General features: G+C 40.8%; 1 protein-coding gene across 2 annotated transcripts in view; it reads left to right on the forward strand.

Moving 5' to 3' along the window:
- The first annotated feature begins 80 nt into the window (after window positions 1-80).
- Window positions 81-23350, forward strand: part of cwf19l2 (CWF19 like cell cycle control factor 2) — a 201683-nt gene continuing 178413 nt past the window's right edge. For both annotated transcript variants that reach the window (XM_038817825.1, XM_038817827.1), the window contains exon 1: window positions 81-222. In XM_038817825.1, coding sequence (XP_038673753.1) covers window positions 130-222 — 93 coding nt within the window. In that variant the 5' untranslated portion in view covers window positions 81-129. The remainder of the gene's footprint in view (window positions 223-23350) is intronic.

The following is a 23350-nucleotide window of genomic DNA, read 5'->3' on the forward strand; positions in this document are numbered from 1 at the left end:
GGGCACATTGCATTCTGCACCTTCTCTGTGGGACACTGCGCGCGCCGCTCCCAGGGCATTGACTTCACGACGGCTTATTTCGCAGCTGCGCCGCTACCGTAAAGCTAGCGTCACTAAGGTAACGGCAATATGGCGGACTACGGAGGCAGGTTTGAAAGTGGGAATGCGATCGAGGAAAGAAGAGATATTAAACGAAGAGCGAGAGAAGAGATTGTGGCTAAGGTATTGTCTGACTTCTGTCTGCAGCAGGCGCGGCCCGAGTCCTTTAAAAATCCCATCGCTAGGGGGTTATATCGTGGGAGGAATCGCTCATTAATTCCTGACAAACTCCCAAATGTCAGCTAACTATGCTGTTAAATTCGCTTGGAAAGTTGATCTTTACTCCCGATATTTACTAGTTTATATGTGTCATTCCAAAATAACTAAGCTATAAGTATGAGAAGTAATTTGTTCATTTAAAGTATGTGAGTATTTATTGCTCATCCCTAATTGGTCTTGACTGAAGGGCTGGATAGGCCATTTCAGCGGGCATCTAAGAGTCAACCTCATTGCTGTGGATCTGGAGTCACTTCTAGGCCAGAAAAGGATTTCAGATTCATTAGTGAGGTAGGTGGGGTTTTACAACAATTGACAGTAGTTTTGTGGTCATTATTAGGCCCTTTCGTTCCAGTTTTATTTGTTGCCATGGCGGGATTTGAACCCTGTTCCGCAGAGCATTGCTCTGAGTCTCTGAATTACGAGTCCAGTGACAATACACTATGTTATCACCTTCCCTTCCTGCAGACTAGTTAGTATCTTCCGAGATGCAGTATTGAACTGCAGCTCATGATTTGATCGCAATGTGCCTATCTTCCTAATTAAAATATACTGTATGCCCATTGTACCTAGGCTTAATATTGCCGCTGCTGAAAATCTGAAACATAACCAAACACCTTTCCACAGAGCTGCAATCTAGAACAGGGTTTTTCAAAACGCAGGTTGCGACTTGCGAGTGGGTCGACAGTGGGTGCCGAGAGAGTTGCGGAACGATCGGTCACGGCATTCCCGTGGTGGTTCCGATCAAGGGAGAAGTGCTGCATGGCTGCTACTGACATTTAAGGTAACCGCTGCCACCTTTTATATGGGAACAAAATGAGGCTGTGTGCATCCTTCTGGCCATAGGCCGCAGCTTTGAGCAGGTCATGCATCCTGCACGTACATTTTACATGCGTGCTTTTGGGACCAAATCACAGAGGAAACCTTTCATTTTCTAGCTGCAAGCAAACAAGGCATGAGGACTGTGAGGATGGATTGTTTTGTTGCAAGGAAGATGACACCAGAGACACAAACATTGTGTATCTTGTGTTGCCCTATCATGCATTTTCTTTTATTTCTTTTTCTTTTCATGTACTTAATTATCTGTTGAGCTGCTTGCAGAAAAATACTTTTCACTGTACCTTGGTACACGTGACTAAACAAAATCCTATCCAATTCAAATAGACAGTGTACTAATAATCTTTATTAGTGTCAAAGTAGGCTTACGTTAACAGTGCAATGAAACTACTGTGAAAATGCCCTAGTCGCCACACTATGCTGCCAATTTGGGTACACCTGAGAGAATTCAGAATGTACAATTCACCTAACAAGCACGTCTTTCGAGACTTGTGGGAGGAAACTCACGCAGACCCAGGGAGAACATGCAGACTGCGCACAGACAGTGACCCAAGCGGGGAATAAAACCCTGATCCCTGGCACTGTGAAGAAACAGTACAAACCGCTGTGCTACCATGCTGCCCTACTGGGCAGGATCTCACATCTGAATCTGCTGGAGAGTACTGCCGAGAAGAATCCAGGGCAGGACAGAGAAGTGATAGTGTTAGCTCTGTAGAGAACTCCAGGGCCTCTGGTGCACAGTCTACAAAGAAGTAACTTAACTCAGAAGCAAAGCTGCATAAAAATTATTTCTTGAGGTATGGTTTTGTCAATTGTGCCAATGCAGATAAGGATGCAAAGACCATGTGTGTTATAAGCAGGGAAGTACTGACAAATGAAAGAAGTTTCGGAAGTGGTGGGTGAAAAAAATCCTTTTGAGTTTGATACCCCAGAGCCAATTATTAACTTACAGCTGACTCCAAATTAAAAGACTAAGCTGATATACCTGACCTGTAGCAGCACATTAAAAACATGCCAAAAGTACATGTGGCTGTCAGCATTCTTGAGTGCCATCTCCCAGGAGTATCCAGCGCTCAGTAAAACTAGCATTTTGTTGCTATTGCCCTTCATGACGACCTACATTTGCGAGGTTGGATTTTACATTCTCACAAAGATGAAGATGGTGGAAAGGAACTGGCTGAAGCCTGCACCTGATATGTGCATTGCCTTCTCCTACTGTGAACCTGATTGGAGTGAGATCATGAGGACCAAGCAGGCTCCCCTTTTGCAATAAAGGTAAGGAAACGTGATGTCGGTCATGAAGGTTGGCTGGTGTGGGTTCCGATGTTCAGCCAGTTGGCAAAAGTGGGTCCTGGGGGGAAAAAAATGTCTGAAAACACTGATCTAGAACACCTCCCCAATGTATATACTTTAGTGATCTCTTCTGTTAAGAACTCCGCTGATGTTAGATGTGAGTGTCCCAAAACCCAGAAATGTAACATGAAATGCTGGTTCTTGAAGGTGTATTTTGCAATTTGGTGTAATGTGAGAAAAGTATGCAAACCTGTGAGGAAAGATTCAGTCTTGCTGTTAGCATTCAAATAAAAGAATGAATGTTTATTAACTTAAATGAAAACACACAACAATAAAAACCAAACAAAGATACACTTAACTAAAGTAATGGATACACACAGTATCTTATGTAATTATGCCCCCTATTATTTCCTATTTAAGTTCCTGAACTCTGAGAAAAGTCCCTTGTCCTAAATCAACATCGCCAAATAGTGTACGTCTATGAGGGAAGTCTAGCAAATAGTTACCACCCAAGAGTTGTCCAATTGATGTGTAAAATTACTGTATCGCAGGCTTTGGTCCATGTCCCTTAATACCTTTAGTTAACAAAAATCTATCAGTTTCCGATTTAAAGTTAACAACTGGTCTAGCAAGAGCTGTTGTTTGTAGAAGAAAGTTACAATCTTCTGTCACCCCTTGAGTGTAGAAGTATTAACTCATTTTACTCCTGAAAGGCCTGGATCTAACATTTAGAGTATGTTCCTTGGTCTTTCACTCCATAACCAGCAGAGAAGGTTTCTCTCTATGTTCCCTATCAGTTCTAATTTGTAACTTGAAATACCAAAGCTCTTTGGTCTTCCTTCATTTCGGCTCCAAACTCTGTACGTTGTCACAGATTTAGTATTTGATTCCGCTGCACAATATCATCTCTGGTTGTGGCCGACTGACCATTAACAACTGAGGCAGTGAGCTTTGGCCTATTTCCCAATAATAACAATGAGCACCGTCTTCGACCTTTATAACATTCCCCACCATTGCCCTGCCTCTACCCATCTCTGTTGATTAAGCCCTCCGTCATGTCTTTATCATTCCAGATTGACAATCCCATTTCTCCTCAGCCTAGGCTAGTTCAATCAGCATTAGTTCAATCAGTATTAAAGATAGCTTCTATCCTCTGATAAGATAGTATTTCTGGAATTTTATCCTGATATTATTTGAGTCCAAAGGCCTTGCGTTTCTCGTGCACCAGGTGTCTCCTTAATTTCATTTGGAGTGAACCAAATTGGCTGGACACTGGCTTCTGTGATGGGGAAGCTGTGAAGAAGGCTGAGTAGGATTGACTTCGACCACAGGGCATTTTGAGAACTTGTCTTCTGCTCTTACATGCTGTGGTCTACTATTGTTGAGGATGAGGCTGCTTAGAGAGCCTCTTTCTCTTTAATTGCCTTATTGTCCACTATCTTTCTTGGTTGGATTGTCCATAATCTTTCTTCACTGGATGTAGTGAGTCTGCTGAGCTTTGCTCTGATCCATTGGTTGTACCATGCAACATTTTGCTCTGATAGTTGGCATCTCATTCTAAAACAGGCCTGGTGCTACTCCTGACCCAACTATAATCCCTATTGTGCCAGGATTGATTTGCCAGTTTGGTGGTGATAGAAGAGTGACAGATGTACTGAGCCCCGAGGACATGCTGCTTAATGGCTTAGTGTGCATCATGGATGTCCTAGTTTTTGGTTGCTAAATCTATCGATTATTTGTACTGGTTTTGACTACAAAGCATGAAAGTTAAGTTTATTTTATGTAATTTTTAGTATGATGCTTCTGCCTTTAAAGTTTCAAAAGATGTATCTCTGCTTCTCACAAGTGAACTGTGCATAGCCCTTTAGACTGTTTAAAAATGTTCTTTATATTCTATCTAACATGAGGTTCACTCAAAACGTTGCCAGTGAAACTCTAAGGAAGATATGTTTTTGATGTACCTGTTGAAAATTCCTGGGTGTGCTCATCACCAACATTGGCCATGCTAAATTGCCCGTAGTGTAAGGTTAATGGGGGGATTGTTGGGTTACGTGGGTTTAAGTAGGGTGATCATTGCTCGGCACAACATCGAGGGCCGAAGGGCCTGTTCTGTGCTGTACTGTTCTATAATCTGTCCTGGTCCACCCACGTCGACACTACAACTAAGAAAGCACAACAGCCCTATACTTCCTCAGGAAACTAAAGAACCTCGGCATGTCTACATTGACTCTTGCCAATTTTTCCAGATGCACCATAGAAAGCACCCTATCTGGCTGCATCACAGCCTGGTGTGGCAACTGCTTGTCTCAAGACCTTACGAAACTATAAAGAGTTGTGAACACAGCCCAGCTCATCAAGAGAACCTGCCTCCCATCCATTGACTCTGTCTACACCTCTTGCTGCCTTGGAGAAGTGGGCAGCATAATCAAAGGCCTTTCCCATCCTGGTTATTCTCTATTCCAACCTCTTCCATCGGGCAGGAGATACAAAAGCCTGAGAACACGCACTAACAGGTTCAAAAACAGCTTCTTCCCTGCTGTTACCAGACTCCTGAATGACCCTCTTATACTGAACTGATCCCTCCATGCATCCTCCCTACTGAGTAGCACTACACTCTGTATGCTTCACCTGATGTCTATGTATTTACATTGTGTATTTATCGTAAGTCCTATGTTTTTCATGTATGGAACGATCTGTCTGGATTGTGCGCAGAACAATACTTTTCACTGTACCACGGTACACGTGACAAATCCAAATCCAATCCAATCAAGTCCAAAAAAAGAGACCTGTACTGAGATCACTAAATAAATCTTAATTGTAGTTCAACACCCCTATTGAGGAAGGTCTGTCTGAATGTCATTTGAGAGTTGGAGGCTCGCAGGATTGGTTTGTTGATGATAATATAGTTAACTACCCATTGAACATTTATCATTTGTACTATCTAATTAACAATGTTATTGGATAGTAAATCTTTTTCATAGAACCTGCAGTTACAGTAGTTTTGACAGCAGATAATTATATTAATTGCAGGAGAATTTGCTTTCTATGTTGTTAAGCAAGGTCGGTGAAACTTCCTTTGACAAAATTGATTGTGGATTGTAATCCCAAAGATCATATTGGACATTAAATTATACTTTATTCCTGCCTTGCTGGCATTTGAATTTTAAACTTATTCGCAATTTTAAAAGAAACAATATGTAGTGTAATGTATTTTGGATCCACCGGTTTTGGACATTTAGAATACTGTATTGCATTAAAAATTATTTTCAGATATTTCACAGGACTGAGTGATTGAAAGAATATGGAAGCACCATAATGATTTATCATCTGAAGGAATTTGTTGCCAGTATAATATGCAGTATTAATGTCTAATTTACTGAGAAGTTATTTGGAAAGCTGTGTCACGAGGGAGCCTGAGGTGTATCTGGGAAAGACAATTTTGTTATTTTAAGTAAAATATGGCAACAATGAAGACCACAGTGAAAGTCCACCCTGCTGAATTTCAATCTGATTTCATTCCATTCCCCTTGCAATAAAGGCCAATATTCAGTTTGCCTTCCTAGTTATTTGGAGTAGCTGCATGCTAACATTTGATTAATGTACAGGTAACCTAGATCCCTCGGGGCTTTAAATAATATCCTGTTTTTCTGTTCTCCCTGCCAAAATGGACAATCTCACATTTTCCTACATTATGTTCCATCTTCCAATTTTTAATTAAATCTATCCATATTCCTTTTGCAGACTCGTAACTTGCTTTCCGACCTATCTTTTACTGTCAGCAAATTTGGCTGCATACAGTCTGTCCCTTCATCCAAGTCGTTAATATAGATTGTAAATGTTTGAGACCTAGTACTGATCCCTATGACATTCCACTAGTTACAGTTTGCCAACGTGAAAATGATCAATGTATCATAACTTTGTTTCCTGTTCGTTAGCTAATTCTCTAACCATACAAATATATCACCCTCAATATCATGAGTTCTAATCTTGTGCCGTAACGTTTTATGTGGCACTCTATTAAATGCCTTTGGAAATCCAAATACACTACATCGGCTGGTTCCACTTTATCTATCTTGTTTGTTACATTCTCGAAGAACTCTAATACATTTATGAAAAATTATTCCCCTTTTACAGAACCATGTTGACTCAACCTGATTGTATTATTATTTCCTAAATGTCCCACAAGTACTGCTTTATAATATTGTTTTTTTTTCATGACATGTGTTAGACTAGCTAGCCTATAGCTTCCTGCCTCCTATTCCTTCCTTTCTTGTAGAGTGATGTTATATTTGAAGTCTTTCAAACCTGTGGGACCTTTCCAGAATCTAGGGAATTTTGGAAGATTACAACCAATGCATTCACTCTCTGCAGCCACGTACTATAAGACTTTACGGCGCAGGGGACTTGTCAGTCTCCAGTGATCATGATCATTTATTTCCTGCTCCCCATTTGCCTCTTGATTACCTACTATTATTGGGATGCGTTATGTGTCTTCTGCTGTTAAGACAGATACAAAATACTCTACCATTTCTATGATTCCCATTAAGGGACCAAAGATACTTTAGCTACTTCTTCCTTAGTATGTCCTTGTCGAAACTTCAACTGTCCATTTTATACTTCTTGCTAGTTTTCTCTCATACTCAACTTTTTCCCTCTTCATTTATTTTTAGTAAAATGTCTTACAACTCAACTTTTTCCCCACTTCATTTATTTTTAGTAAAATGTCTTACAACACCGGCTTAAAGTCCAACAGGCTTGTTTGGAATCACGAGCTTTCGGAGCGCAGCTCCTTCGTCAGGTGTGTGATCACCTTATGATGGAGTTGCACTCTGAAAGCTAGTGCTTCCAAACAAACCTGTTAGACTTTTACCCGGTGTTGTAAAACTTCTTACTGGGCCCACCCCAGTCCAACGCTGGCATCTCCACATCATTTATTTTTAGTCATCCTTTTTATGGTTTCTAAATTTTCTTAACTTCCTGGGCCACCATTAATCTTCGTAGAAATGTTCATCTTTTCTTTCAGTTTAAAGCATTGTTACCTGCCTTAGCCATGGATGATGCACCCTTTTCATAGTGCCTTTCTTTCTAAATAGAATATATATTTCTGACTTATGAAATATCTCCTTCAATGTCTGCTGCTTCCCTGTTTTCCCATTCTACTTTAGCAAATTTTGTCGTCTTACCTTTATTTAAAATGAAGGCACTAGTTTCAGATTCACATTTCTCACCCCCAAACTGAATATGAAATTCTATCATGTTTATGATCACTTAACCTCCAGGATGTTTGCTATTAATAATGCAGTCTTATTACATATTACCAGATCTAAAATAGCCTGTTCCTTGATTGGTTGGTTCCAGAATGTATTGTAAGAAGCTGTCCTGAATATACTTTGAGCTCATCCTCCAACCTGCTTTTGCCAATTTTATTTGACCAATATATATGATGATTAAAATCTCCCACGATTATTGCAGTACCTTTCTTCCAAGTCTCCATTATTTCTTGATTTATACTGTGTCCTACAGTATAATGTTGCACGTTTTACTTGAGTGTATTACGCGTTTATTGGAGTGTATTAACACGCCTCCGTTTAAAGGCCGTGTGCTTAACACTACTACAGCTCTGTGTATGTAATTCTGCTCGGAGTCGCCAGGTGCCGTATTTAGACACCTCACAAGTATATCAAGGTCAGGTTCAAAGTAATAAAACTGTACACCAATTAGTAAGTTCAAACGATTGATATTTATTATAACCAATATAATAAATATGCATGCATACGCTAAAGACTAATACTTATTTCTACTATTAAACGACTAAATACTTATCTAAGTAGGAACCAGCAAGGTCAGGGGACAAGGCCTTTGTTCCTTTCCGGAATGCACCTTCGGTTCACTAATAGTCGGCTAGAGTATAAGCAATGCCTGGGTCACGTAGCGAGCGTCGTTTTGGCACTTACTGAACGATGGCTGGTGCTCAACGGCCGGTGATGAAAGACAGGATCTGGAGGCTGGGGTCGGAGTCAGGATGCAACAGCCTAGGCCGGAGTCTGGAAGCAACAGACCGAATCATGTGCTTGACCTTCTTTTTATAGGTCCGAGAGGTCCGTGCCCTTTGGGGCGGGCTCTTTCACCTGCTAGGTATCGATTGGGTCTTCTCCCAATCGATATTTTCCAAACCCCCCAATCTGAGGGTCTCTTCTCGATGGGTGGGGCGGTCTCTAGGGTCCTTTGTGATGGATACTTCTGGTGCCGTTTCGTCTGGGCGTCCACTCAAAGTATCCATTCAAACCCAAATGTTTCTATTGTGTGGGCCTAGATCTGGATCACCTCATTACTATGCAAATCGTTGTTGCCATTTACACCTTAAGCTGAAATCCTGCACCTGGCCATAAACTGGTTTTGTACGTGCAGAATGCTAATTAGCCTTCTGCAAACTGCTTGTCCTTGCTAAGACTGTTTTCTCCCTGCAGCCTTAGCAGTTCTCCATTTTGGTAGCCCAGTGTCCATCTTAGGGGCTACAATAATAACTGTCAAGGGGCTTATGGACCATTTCCACACGTGACTTTGTTCCTTTGCTATTTCTTACCTCCACCCAATTCTACATTTTGATCCTCTGAACCAAGATAATTTCTCACCACTGTGCTGATTTCGTACTTTATTAACATAATCATCCTGTCAATGTCTTATCAATTACATTGTAATGCTTTGTTAATGACAATTACATTAATAACATTTGTTTATATCAATTACATTCTTAAAGGAAACAGTTGTTGGAGCACACATGAATAGGGGATAGCTGGGACACGGCGTGTATGTGAACAGTGTTGACATTGAACAAAGTTAAATTCCCTCAGTAAGGAAAGATTCTGTGTCTTACTTTTGACTTGACCAACTGGCATGGATCAATCAACAATCCTACCTTCTTTTCCTTTCTATCTGTGCTTCCAAAATATTAGACACCCTTGAACATTGCAATCATGTCCCTGTCATGGCTATCATATCAAACTAATTTATTTCTTGATCATCCTGTAAAGAATTTAAGCATTCAGATAAGAGCCTTTAATTTGGTTGTTTTTCCCCCCTATATTTTCCTCCTCAAAATGTATTTGTTGGTCTACTCTTTATATTTACACACCCTGTCCCTTCCTGTCACACTCTGGTTATCATTACCTGTATTGTTAACCTGCATTATTGACCTATCCTTTCCCTTTGATTTTCCAAATCTTGCTTTGCATGAATAACCACCCCCAACACTATTTGGTTTGAAGCCTTCTCTACAGCCCTCGCTATATGACTCACCAGACACTGGTCCCAGCGCAGTTTGGGTGAAGGCGACCCCAATGATACAGCTCCTTCTTTCCTCCGTACTGCTGCCATTGACTAGGAATTGAAACCACTTCTCCCGCATCCATCTTTGAGAAGGATGGGGTACCAATTGAATGGGCTGCTTTGTCTAGGATGGTTTTGAACTTTTTGAGTGTTACTGAAGAAGGAGGCATGCTGTTGAAGCTTTTCATCTTGTCATCAGATGAAAGATACCAAATTTCAAAGGGAGCAACAATTTCTACTGTATGAGAAAAAGGGTGAAAATTGGTTGGCAAGTTAGCTCTGATTGATTGGTTTTAGTAAAAGCAAATTACTGCAGATGCTGGAATCTGAAACAAAGGCAGAAAATGCTGGACAATCTCAGCAGGTCTGACAGCATCTGTGGAGAGAGACCGGAGCTAACGTTTCGAGTTTGGATGACTCTTCGTCAAAGCTAAACAGAACTCGAAATAGAATGAGATTTATACTGTTGTTGGGGGTGGGGGTGAGGATTAGATTTATACTTTTGTGGGGGGAAGGGGTGTGGTGCGTGGAGCAGTAAGTGCTGGATAGAGGGCCAGTGATAGTTGGAGGCTGGGGAGTGACTGACAACTGTGTCATGGACAAAAAGACCAAGGGGATGTAAATGGTGGTGATAATGACTAAGAAGGGTGCTTATAGTGGCACATTAGGAGATCAGAATTGGTTAATAACAGAACAAAGATAAGCAGTGTGTGAAAGAACAACCTGGACAATAGCTTCCTGGTGCATTTGTATTAGCATTATCTTGACTAATTAAAGCTGTCTTGCCAGACAATCAGCACCTCTTTCCTCATGCGGTATAAATTGTTGTTCCTTTTGAAATTTGGCATTGTGTCTGTGCTGATGAGTGGAAGTCGAAAACCTTCGACAGCATGTCTCTTTTTTAGCAAAACTCAAATTCAGCACCGTTAACCTATTAATCTTGAGTGTTGCTGGAGCTACACTCATGCGGGCAAGGAGAGATATTCTGTCATAAACCCCGACCTGTGCCTTTAAAGATGGTCAAAAGAGTTTGGGGAGTCAGGAGGTGAGTTACTAACCAAAGATTTCCCAACCTCTAAACTGATCTTGCAGCCACAGTTTATATGGCTGGTCCATTAAGCTTCTGGTAAGTATGATCTCCAGAATATTGGTGGTGGGAAAATTGATGATTCTAATGCCATTGGATATTGGGGGTAGGGGACGTCTGGCGGTGCGATGTGAGGGGAAGACGCTCCCACTGGAAACCTTGAGCTTTTTTCCAGTACCACAGATCTTCAATTTTTTTGGCTGGATAGAGTTCTCTCATCTCTGTAATGCCCAAGGGAGGCAAAGTCAGAAAAGAATTGGTCCGTATACCGTCGACAGACTCTGAAACCTCGCGAGAATCAACTGGAGGCAAGATGGCGAAGGTAGCTTCTTCAACCACTCCACTAACATCCGAAGCACTCACCAAAGTTTTGGGGAACAAACTCAAAACGTATTGACAGAGCTTGTCTGTGGATCTTAAACGATCAGTTGAGGAGGCCTTGGCCCCCATTTGTTTAGTTTTCGAGACCACCGACAAGACCATTGAAGCTTGTAGGGCCACAATCAAGGGCATGGAGATTGCATTGCCTGACCACAGTGATGGGATCACCTCTCTGGTGTGTGGCCTTGCTTCTGTGATTGAAGATAAAAGAACATTAACAGCTAAACCGAACGACCTAGAGAATAGATCCAGAAGTGTGTGTGTGTGTGTGGGGGGGGGGTGGTTAGTGTTAGTTTGCTGACGGTATCTGTTGGTCTCTTTGTTGAGTCATCTGACCTGGCTCTGTGGCCATCTGGGGTGGATCTTGCTTTGTCTTATTTGTGCCCCTTGTTCAATATATCTCCTTGGGAATGGCTGACACCAGTTTGAGGGGTAGTGGGAGACCTCCAATCCGACTGATTACCGAGAATGTTAGGGATTTGAATGGTCCTGTAAACCGGTCAAGAGAATTTATTCATCTTAAGAGTCTAAACTCTGGTATTGTTTTTATACAGGAAAACTATTTACGTATTCGTTTTCAAACCAGGCTACACAAAGGATGGGTTGGACAGGTTTCAATCGTATGGCCAGGGGCACGGTGATTTTAATTAAGCAAAGAGTCCAATTTTCCTCATCCCAGATTGTGGCTGACCTAAATGGTCGATATATAATAGTTTGCGATTCTCTGTCGAACACCCTAGTACTGGTCAACATCTATGCCCCTGACAGGGATGATACAAATTTCATTAACTCTCTGTTGACTTCCCTCCCCAACCTTAACTCACACTATCTTATTTTAGGAGGCGACCTGAACTGTGTTGTGGACCCTAAATTGGATCACTCTAATTCCAAATCTTTAGTGCTGTCTGGGGTGGCCAGGGCCATGTGTTCTTTCATGGCCCAGATTTCTTTTTGGAGGGGGGGGGGGGGGGGGGGGGGAAGGAGGGGGGGGGGGGAGGGGGAGGGGGGGGGGGAGGGGGAGGGGGGGGGGATGGGACCTTGCCCCCTGGTGTTCTTTTTGCACCCAAATGTCAGAGATTTCTCCTTTTTTTTCTAATGTTCAACATGCGTACTCTTGCATTGACTTTATAATTTTAGACAGGGATCTTTAGGTTTAGATTTAGATTAATTTTAGATTAGGGTCCAAAGATGTGCAGGTTAGGTGGACTGGCCATGCTAAATTTCCCTTAGTGTCAAAAAGGTTAGGTGGGGATATGACAGGGGATTGGTCTTCGGTAGGGTGGTCTTTTGCTGGGTCGGTGCAGACTCGATGGGCCAAATGACCTCCTGCACTGGAAGGATGCTATGATTTTATTCTATGATTCTCTCCTCCCATGGGTAGTGGTGACTGAGTATCATAGAATCCGTACGGTGCAGAAAGAGGCCATTCGACCTCTCTACTCCTCCTCCTCTTCTGTAAGCTTATTTCTTTTCAGGTTGTTTTTGTATTCGATGTGTACCAAAAATCATGCTAATATTGTCTTGTCATACTTTAGCTTAGTGGTAGTACTCTTGCCTCATTCGGATGGTTGAAGCTTCATTACAAGACTAGAGAAGATAATTGAAGTTGGGAATTCAGTGGCCGAGTGCTATAGATCACCGAACTGGTAAACCACAAAACCTCCAGCAATGCTTTGAGGTTCCAGGTTCAAATCCCACAATTGTTAGATTTGAATTTGAATTCTAAACTAAACCTGTTATTGTTGTTCTTCAGATGAGTAATAAAGTTGTGACCATGTGTTATTGTATTGCGGAGTGATAATTTGGTAATGTTCACGATTCCTTCGCAGTACATTAATTCTAGCCAATGTTCCTCCAGCAACCAACATCAAAAACAAATTAATTATTTGTCCAGCAGTTTTTCCCTGCATGTCAAAATAACTAATTGTGGGGGAATACATTGAGATGTTAAAATGAGATACAACAAAAGTGGGGTAATTGTGTAATCACCCAATCTCGATCAATTGGTCTACCACCGACTCGGACACGAAGTCAGAAAAATTCTGAGTGGTGAAAAACTTTGAGAGCTGTCTGTTCAATGTTACATGCTCCTCCCAAGCCGGCTACATTTACTGCATGTCATGACTCAAATTACGATTCTAAAATTTTATTTTTGAAAGAAATCTAATTTGCATTTGAAGTTATTAACACTTGCCACTTCTACTCTTTCCTGAGGGAGGTTGTTCCATAGATTTACATAGATTACCAATTTAAATAATGTTTTCACAGATTAGTTTTGAATACATCCCCTTCAAGTGCAGTCTGTGCCCATTGGTTCTGCTGTACTGTCAGCTTGTTATGATCTATATATCCTGTCTTTTAGAATCCTAATGACAGCATTACATCATCTCTCAGCCTTACTTTAGGTCACTGTCTGTGTGTAGTCTGCACATTCTCCCTGTGTCTTCGTGGGTTTCCTCCGGGTGCTCCGGTTTCCTCACACAAGTCCTGAAAGACATGCTGTTGGGTAATTTGGACATTCTGAATTCTCCCTCTGTGTATCCAAACGGGTGCAGGAATGTGGCGACTAGGGGATTTTCACAGTAACTTAATTGCAGTGTTAATGTAAGCCTACTTGTGACAATAAACATTATTATTAGAAAATGCCCAATTTACAGAATCACTGCATACAATCCAATTCTTCTATTCCCTCAGCTATACTGGCTGCTGTCTTCTGAACCACTTCAATATCAGATTGGCACTCTTGCGACCAGACTGTACATAGTAATCCCCATTGTTTAAAATAGGTTTTAGACGTTGATGCATTTTGCCTGCTAAAAGCAATGGCTGGTGCAACCTGACAGCCAAGATCCTACCCGCAATGAATAGTAACCCTATAACCCACTGTTACTGGAAACAACTAGAATTCACTGGCATTGCATGAGGTCAGGTTCCCCAGACTTTTTAGTCAGCATTATCTGTCTTCCTTTCTATTTCAAACTCTCTGAAATTCTGAATCAGTTGATCTGCAAGTTTGAATTCCAAAGTGTGAGATTGCAAGAGGATCAGTGGACTTGGTGTTTGCACATTTCTCATGAGGCACATTGCCCTAAACCCAGCTCATTGCCAGAATTCCCCTCCCCCCACCCCCAAAATCATTTTATATTTGTTTTTATAAGATTTTATTCCCTTTTAAACAATGGGCTAGTTTGCCTCAATAGCATCCCATCATCTAATAGCGTTACTTCAAGGACCATCCTTCTTGCTTCGTCCACTGGGAATCCTCGGACTCTATCTATATTTATCTAAAAGTAAGACTACCTTTTTACTGGCTACTCCTCTCTCAGCATCACCATGTTGCTGCTTGACTGTTCAGATATCAATCCCTATTTACAATCGATCTGCAGTCATCCTCCCCGCCCCTTGGTCAGGCCCAAATCCCATACCCACCACTGATAGCCCCTGATCCCCAGTCACCTTGTCATGACATCCTGGAGTAGTGCATGGTCAATTCTAGCCCCGCTTGTCCCGGAGTTATAACGCAGGTGAATTTCATTAAAATACCTGAAGTCTTTGGTTGAGCCCATAAACTACAGTGATCAGGTTTGTAACTTTACAACACTAGTAATCTTTTACAGTACAGGATTATAATTAAACAGACAGAAATGTAACTGGCTACATACTGCCCCTTTCCTAACCAACCAGTCCATCCTAACTCACCCCACTCTCTATACACATGGAAAGGGAAAGAAAATATTAATAAAAATAAAAGGATAATGATCTTTGCACTGGGATGACTTCCAATCAATGTCTTTCTGAAGTTCAGGTGGTACTTCCTTTTAGGGTTGAGGTGATTTTCTCTGACGATGTTGTCTAGTTTCACTGCAGACTCAGCATCATTTCAGGTTCACAGCCAAATATGTGACAGGCACTCGCTGGTTTCAGAATAAAGCCGTTCTGTCACTTCAGCAAGCAGGAGAAACAGTGAGACCGTTCCTTTCATTTCCAAGGTCTAAACACTTCTGCCAATTTCTCTCAGAAAGCATCATGCAGGAACCAATCACTGACCATTGTCATTGTTTCTGGCCAACCTGCCGGTTGTCACTTAGCGTATCGAACCGACTCCCTCCAAAATTGGTTCCATCCGGTGCCAAAGTGTCTGGCTTATCCTCTCCCAAACAGGAAGCCTGGAAACAGTGTCCTGGCAAGCAGGTTCTTTCAACTTTGAGTCTTCTGTTTAAAGGCACATCCTGATTATGAGTCCATGAATCAAAATAAAATAAAAGAAATGGGAACAAAGGAAATAAACAGGAAGGACTCTTCAACCTTGTCTTCCTAGAACTTTTCAGTTTTTATTGACTTGTGAAGTTGTAATTTTGCACTCGCCGTCCTCTCTGATCCAACATTTAATCCAGGCAACCCTCTTGCTTCAGACAACCATAGTCTGTAATATCATGTATTTGCGTTATGATTTTTATTTGAGCTGGTTGAAATTGAGTTGGTGTGATGTGACTTTTTTGGTTTTGCACCGGATGTCCAATGGAGATTGTCTGAATCACAGAATCATGGCGCACAGAAAGAGGCCATTGAGCCACCATGTCTGCTCTTCGAAAAAGCTATCCATTTCCCTGCTCTTTTCCCATACCCCTGAAAATTTCCCACCTATTATTTGTCAAATTCTCTTTGAGGCAATGCATTGCTGGTCATCATGACTTGCTGCTGAAAAATTCTCATTCCTCCTGCCATTTTTGTCAATTATCCTACATCTGCAAGAACAATCAGAGTTTCTCTCTTTTCTACATGTAACTGAATATTTGAAGTACACACAGACATCTGTGAGCATCTTTAAAGAGAAAAGTAATATTTCTTGTGTCTAATCTTCTTCGGCTTCTAACCTGTCTTCTGTTACTGATCTGTGTATTTCAAGCATTTTAATGTAATTTTAAATATCCAACATTTGCAATTTTCCCTTTTTATGTATTTGCATATATTTTTGTTTTGCCTTCCACTAATCCCTTTTGTTTGAAGTGATTTTTTCCCAGAATTAAGTGAAGTGCTAGATTTTCAAGTGTTCAAACTGGCTGTAGCACACAGTATCCAGTATGTGGCACTATTCATCTTGTCATGTTCCTCCTGTATGTCAAACATGTTAAATAAAGTGATCATTGTAACTGATGCCTGAAATTATCTATTTATTTGCGGTTACTTTCTTGAATTTATGGTACTTAATACTAAAATCGACAGTAAAGTCCTGATGTGTGCTGAGTTAGTTAATAAATTAAATAAATTAGTGTCTAGACGCAGATAAAGATTGATTCATCTACTTGAGGCTCACAGTCCCCAACACCAGCAAACACCCTCAGCGGGGCAGAAATATCAGAGGAGGAAAGACAATCTATAATAAAATTAACTATTTTGTTCTGGACTAGTCCTGTAAATGGCTGTTTCCTGTGCAACCCTAGGAGTCACAATGAGATGAACTATTTTATGAGTTGGTGAAAGACAACTATTAAATGTTTCTGCCCTTTATGTATTTTTTCAAAAATTAATCTGGATTGAAATCAGAAATTAGAATTGTTTCCTTATAAAAGCTCTTTGGTATTTTGCATTGATCTGCAGATTCTCATAAAATCATAGAATGGTTACAACACAGAAGGAGACCACTTGACCCATTAAGTCTGCACAAGAATAATTCATCTAGTCCAATTTCCTGTCCTTTCCTGAAATCCTGCAAATTTTTTAACCACAGTTGCTTATCCAATTTTCTTTTGAAAGGCTTGATTGAATTTGGCTCCACTACACACTCCACCCTAACTCCTTGTCTATTTGTAATTATGGCACCCACTTTAGGTAAAGATATAGTAGTAGGATAAAAGGCAAGTTCTAGAAACAGTATATTTTATGGGAATTAATATAAATCTTTTTGATCACATTTCATTTATTATTGTTGGGAAATTAAATATATCACATTTTGCTGATCAGTGTAGAGAACTGTAGATCAGAATATAAACAAGGTACAATAAAAAAAAAACCTCTATTGTATCTGGGAAATTCTCCCTTTGCACATGGCTGCCAAATATGTTTCCAGCTTTCAGCAAACGTCTGTGTTTTCACTCATGACAAAGCATTTATCAACTCACCAGAGATGCCTGAATATAATAAAAACAGAAAATACTGAGGATGCATAGCAAGTCGGGTAACCTGAGAAATAAAGATTAGTTATGTTTCAGTGGAAGCTTTCATCAGAATTGGTGTCGCCTGGCTGAACAAAAAGAGGTGGTGTTTGAGTAAAAATATGGAAATTACTTTTCTGAGTCAGTTAATAGGCCTATCTATGAACACACTTATTGCATAGCAAGTTAAATTGGAGGTAATAATTACCGGATGCATTTTCATTTGCAGAATATTTTTTTCACCAATTTTCTCTTGTCGACCATGACTGCATACTTGGGCAATGGTTGCTGTCTAATAGTTGACCAAGTGCTTATTCTTAATATGTGGGGCTTGTTTGTGAATATAACAGCCATAGAGGATGTCAAAAGATGAACACAAACCTATCCAAATCACAGACTTCCAAGATTAAGAACAGGAACTCCTGCACAAGATGTTTCCTGTCCCCAGGGATGCTGAAATAATAGGGATGCTTTTGCTTTCACCTGCTTGAGTTCCGCTACAGTAATTTGCAGCATATCGGCCATATACAACTAAGCCAAATTTCTAGTCTCATAAATCGTATTTTTGCTTATACTCAATGTATAAGTCAATCCCCCTTTTCAGCCACGACATGCTATACTTGCATTAGTAGTCGGCCTTAATTTTTCTCCCTACTAATGAACCTTATAACTGGTTGTAAGAGGGACGGCATGTGGTGCAGTGGATAGCACTGGGACTGCGGCACTGAGGATCCGGATTCGAATCCCGGCCCTGGGTCACTGTCCGTGTGGAGTTTGCACATTCTCCCCATGTCTACGTGGGTTTCACGCCCACAACCCAAAGATGTGCAGGTTAGGTGGATTGGCCATGCTAAATTGCCCCTTAACTGGAAAAAAATAATTGGGTACTCTAAATTTATTTTAAAAAAAATAATTGGTCATAAGGGCAGTGGCATTGTGGTATTGTCACTGGACTCCTTAACCAGAGACCCAGAGTAATGCTCTGGGGACCCAGGTTCAAATCCCACCACAGCAGATGGTGAAATTTGAATTCAATGAAAATCTGGAATTATAAGTTTAATGATTACCATGAACATTATTGTTTGTTGTACAAATCCATTTGTTCCCTAATGTCCTTGAGGGAAGGAAATCTGCCATTCTCTGGCCTGTCCTACATGTGGCTCTAGCCACAGTAACGTGGTTGACTCTTAACTGCCCCCTCAAGGGCAATTAGGGATGGGCAACAAATGCTGGCCCAGCCTGTGATGCCCATATCCCATGAGCGAATAAAAAAAAAGGATAAAGCAGGTGGTGTTTCACTTTTGTACCTGGCTTACAGGTTGACTCCCGTTTTCGGATGGATTTGTCAAGCCTTCATAGGTCAAGTTATATGTCAACATCTATGGTAATTCAGTATTGACTTTGGGACTTTCCTCATTTATATGGCACTTCAGATATGTCAGTTAAATACAACACGCTGTTTTTACTTGATTGTTTGGATTGCCATAAAGATTTCCCCTTTCTCTCCTGTTATGCATAAACAGTTTTCTTTAAACAATTGGAATTTAATGCCATCCCCGGAGGGAAATTCTGAGGCAGGAGAGGTGTGTGTTTACATGGGCAAGAGGGTGCATTTAGGGGGTCCCACCACCTTCCCTTGATTAATGGCCAATTGGCCGCCGTTGGTATTCAATCAGCAGCGGGTGGGTGAATATCCATGTGAGGGAGATCTTCTACAAGGGTCCTTCATTCAAAGACAGAGGGACCTGCTATATGAAACAGGGGTGGGGGGGGGGGGGAGGGATCTGGAAGGAGTGCCACCCCCTTTCCCTATCCTCCAACCGCCCCTCCACCGTCTGCCTACCAGCAACCCACATCCCAACCTCCGTTACCTGCGTCCATGATCTAATGATGAATCTTAGTGAAGGCCCAAGTGTTTTACAGACCACTGCCAGTATCACTGTTGGTAATGGCAAGTTTCTGGCCTTGATTGGCCAGAAGGTCTTGTGGGTGGGATTTCTGCCCTACTGTTGAAAATGCAACTATTAAATGGCCTCTGTGGAGTCGGAAGCCTTGGCAGCATCGTTAACACCATCAATTAGGGACGTATGCCCCTCAGGACCCTTGGAGGTTGGGTTGGTGGGTGTGTCACCAATTTTGGATGGCAGGATTCTCGCTGGTTGGTAAATTGCACCTTGTATATCATGTGAGACAAATTGAGCCAGACAATACTATTTTTGAAGCAAGAGGATGCCAGTTTATTACGGCTTCAGTATCCCATATTTGCACGTTGAAACATCATATACATTAAACACAGAATTTTTAGCAATTAATTCCAGATTATTTCTCAATAAACATCCAGTAGTTGCAGCACAAACATATTTGCCTGTGTGAATTGTCACACATCATGGAGGTGGAAATCACCTTAAATCACCTTTCTCAGGAAATCCTGATCATGAAAAAAAGCATAAAAAGAATTAATCCGCAAGTAAAAAAACTATATTATACTCATTTATGGATTATTCGGAGAAATTCATGCTTTTTAAAAATTTATTCATTCACAAGATGTGGGCCTTGTTGGTTAAGCCAGATATAATTGCCCATTCTCAATTGCCCTTAAAAGGTGTGACAACAACCAGTGGGGAGTTTGCTCCCCGATTTTCCCCCATTGACTTCAGTTTTGCAAAGGCTCCTTGATGCTACACTTGGTCAAATGCTGCTTTGATGTCAAGGGCAATCACTCTTTCATCACCTTTGGAGTTCAGCTCTTTGTTTGGAGCAAGGCTGCAATTAGGTCTGGAGCTGAGTGAGCCCGGTGGAATGCAAACAGCACCGATGAGAAGGCTTTTGCTGAGTAAGTTCCTCTTTATAGCACATTAAAGACCTCTTCCATCAATCACTTTGTTGATGTTTAAGAGTGGACTAATGGGGTGGTAATTGGCCAAGTTGGATTTGTCCGGCTTTTTGTGGGTAGGGCATAGCCGAACAATATTCAAATTGCCGGGTGGATGCCAATGCTGTAGCTGTATAGGAATAGCTTCACTAAGGGTGCGGCTGGTTTTGGATCACATGTCCTCGTACTATTGCTGAATTATAATGACAATTCTGAGACCTTCAGCTGTTTCTTGATTTCATGTGGAGTGAATTGAATTGGCTGAAAACTGGCATCTGCGATGCTGGGAACGCCAGGAGGGAGGCTGAGATGGCATCCACTCTGCACTTCTGTCCGAAGTATGTGCATAAGCTTTAGCCTTCTCTTTTGCACTGCTGTGTTGGGCTCTCCCATCATTGAAGTTGGGGATATTTCTGGGACCTCCTCCTCCACCAGTTAGTTGTTTGATTGTCCACCACCGTTCATGACTGAATCTAGCAGGACTGTAGAGCTTGGATCTGATCTGTTGGTTGTGGATCACTTAGCTCTATCTATTGTATGCTGCTTTTGCTGTTTGGCATGAAGGAGTCCTGTGTTTATTTCCCTACTCTCCACCACTGGAAAGGTAAATGCAAGAATACTCCTCAACCACCTCCTCCCATTGACTGAAGAGCTCCTCTGAGTCTCAGTGTGGCTTCTGCCCATCAAGAGGCTCAATGGACTTACTGGCGAGTTGAGCCTTGGCAAATATTTGAATGTTCCCTATGTACTATAGTGTATTTTGCTAATGATTATTTCAATTGTCTGCACTTCTGAGCAGTGTGTTTTCTGAAAGCTCAGTTGTTGCCCAATATTATGGTAAGTTAATTGAGAATAGTTGGATCCAGGTTCAATTTCAGCATAGCATTTGGGACACTTTATATGACAATAGCATAAGCAAGAGTTAGCACCTTCAGATGGAGTAAGGAGAAAATTGAAGGGACCTATTTCATGGAAAACAGATATCCTCGTTAACAGATGCATTTTGTAATGATTGTAACTATAATTGTTATAATCCTCTGTCTTCACTGAAATTGAAATTATATTCTTTGTAGCTGTGATGCTCTTTTCTGATTAATTAAAAATATACTTTTAAAGACAAATTTTAAAATTTATAAGACCTGACTAGTTGCAGCTCATTGTGTACAAGTACACATATAGCATATGTTAAGTACAGGTGACCTTGATAACTCCACTTGTGGGGCATGTGGCAATTAACTGTTACTTTTCAACACGTTATATTTTACTGTCTCTGCTCTGATGTGATTAACTGACAAGAGGGATTGGATTGGATTTGTTTATTGTCACGTCTACCGAGGTACAGTGAAAAGTATTTTTCTGCGAGCAGCTCAGCAGATCATTAAGTACATGGGAAGAAAAGGGAATAAAAGAAAATACATAATAGGGCAACACAAGATATACGATGTAACTACATGAAATGAAATGAAAATCGCTTATTGTCATGGGTAGGCTTCAGTGAAGTTACTGTGAAAAGCCCCTAGTCGCCACATTCCGGCGCCTGTTCGGGGAGGCTGGTACGGGAATTGAACCTGCCTTGGTCTGCTTTCAAAGCCAGCGATTCAGCCCAGTGTGCTAAACCAGCCCCTTAGCACTGGCATCGGATGAAGCAGACAGGGTGTAGTGTTAATGAGGTCAGTCCATAAGAGGGTCATTTAGGAGTCTGGTGACAGTGGGGGAGAAGCTGTTTTTGAGTCTGTTTGTGCGTGTTCTCAGACTTCTGTACCTCCTGCCCGATGGAAGAAGTGATTGTGCAAGACAGTAGAGGGTTGTAATGCACCATGTAAAGAAACAAAAGATGGTTCACAAGGAGCTGTAAATGCTGTCAGAGGAATAATTATCAGCACCTGCTGTCCAAGATATTTCTATACTTGAAAACTATTAGTTTTAATTTGTGTTTTATAGTTCTCTAATGAAAGCCTAACGATCCATTTACATTTATGGAGTTCTCCAGAACAGCTAAAGAGATGTTGATGCAGATGTAAACCATATGCCTATCTTTATTTAATTATGGTCCTCTACAGCTTCAAACTTAAATTACTAAGCCTTTTGTGATTTTTGAATGTATTAATTTTACTAGGTTTAATTTGAGCATGCATTAAATGCTGTCATGAATGATTTGTGTCAGTTAGTCCAATCCATATGGTAATAATCTTGATGGACCCATATTACAACATTAAATGCTTCCATTGGGGGAATGGAAATTATTGATCTGTTACTGGGCTGCACTCCATGATTGCACAGCAAAACTATTCTGCATCATCTGTCATGCAGTTAAGAAATAAATATTTGTTTGAGTTTTCATAAAATATTGGATGATTTCCTATTGCATTAAATTCCATCAGAAAATTAAAAGACCATGTGCTGTATTTTGTTTCTTGCCTTTGGTTAACTATAGTCATAAGATCACTGCTGTGTGTTTAGAAATAACAAAATGTTTGGTGACTTCAATAAAATCCTAATGAATACAAGCATAAATTTTATTTTAGAGCAGGAATATCTTTTTCACAAAATGAATATTTCTCATCCTTCGTTCATAACATACACAAAATAATTATACTGTCTGAATAAATTTACTATTTAATAGCAGTATACTCTGGCTTTTCTTCAAATTGTACAAATCTTCACCTTTTGCTATTTACAGAACTGCTGGTATCAGATTTGTACAAGAGTTTGAAACTTGACAGCTGTCAAATTGTACAGCGTAAATTGAACTGATAAATGTTTAGAAAGCATCTGAGCACTAACTATTTGGTAAATGTAATTTGGTTTCATAACTATTGTAATGAACTGATGATAGCTTATTTTAATAATTGCTTATTTTTTACTTCCATTCCTGAAATGTCATTCCTCACCCAAATAGCTTTTCTTCATGTGTGAGCTTTGAAAACGAGTATTACCAGGCTGTTCAATTGTAGGGGCATCCATGCCAAGATGATCCTAACATTATCTTACTTTCCAGTTATGATAACTGCAGTTATGGTAGATCAGTTAAGGTCCTAGATGACTCAATCACCATAGCTGGGTATTGCCCTTGCCTACAGGCTCAGA

The sequence above is a fragment of the Scyliorhinus canicula genome, chromosome 14, assembly GCF_902713615.1.
Source record: "Scyliorhinus canicula chromosome 14, sScyCan1.1, whole genome shotgun sequence".
In the NCBI taxonomy this organism is placed as follows: domain Eukaryota; kingdom Metazoa; phylum Chordata; class Chondrichthyes; order Carcharhiniformes; family Scyliorhinidae; genus Scyliorhinus; species Scyliorhinus canicula.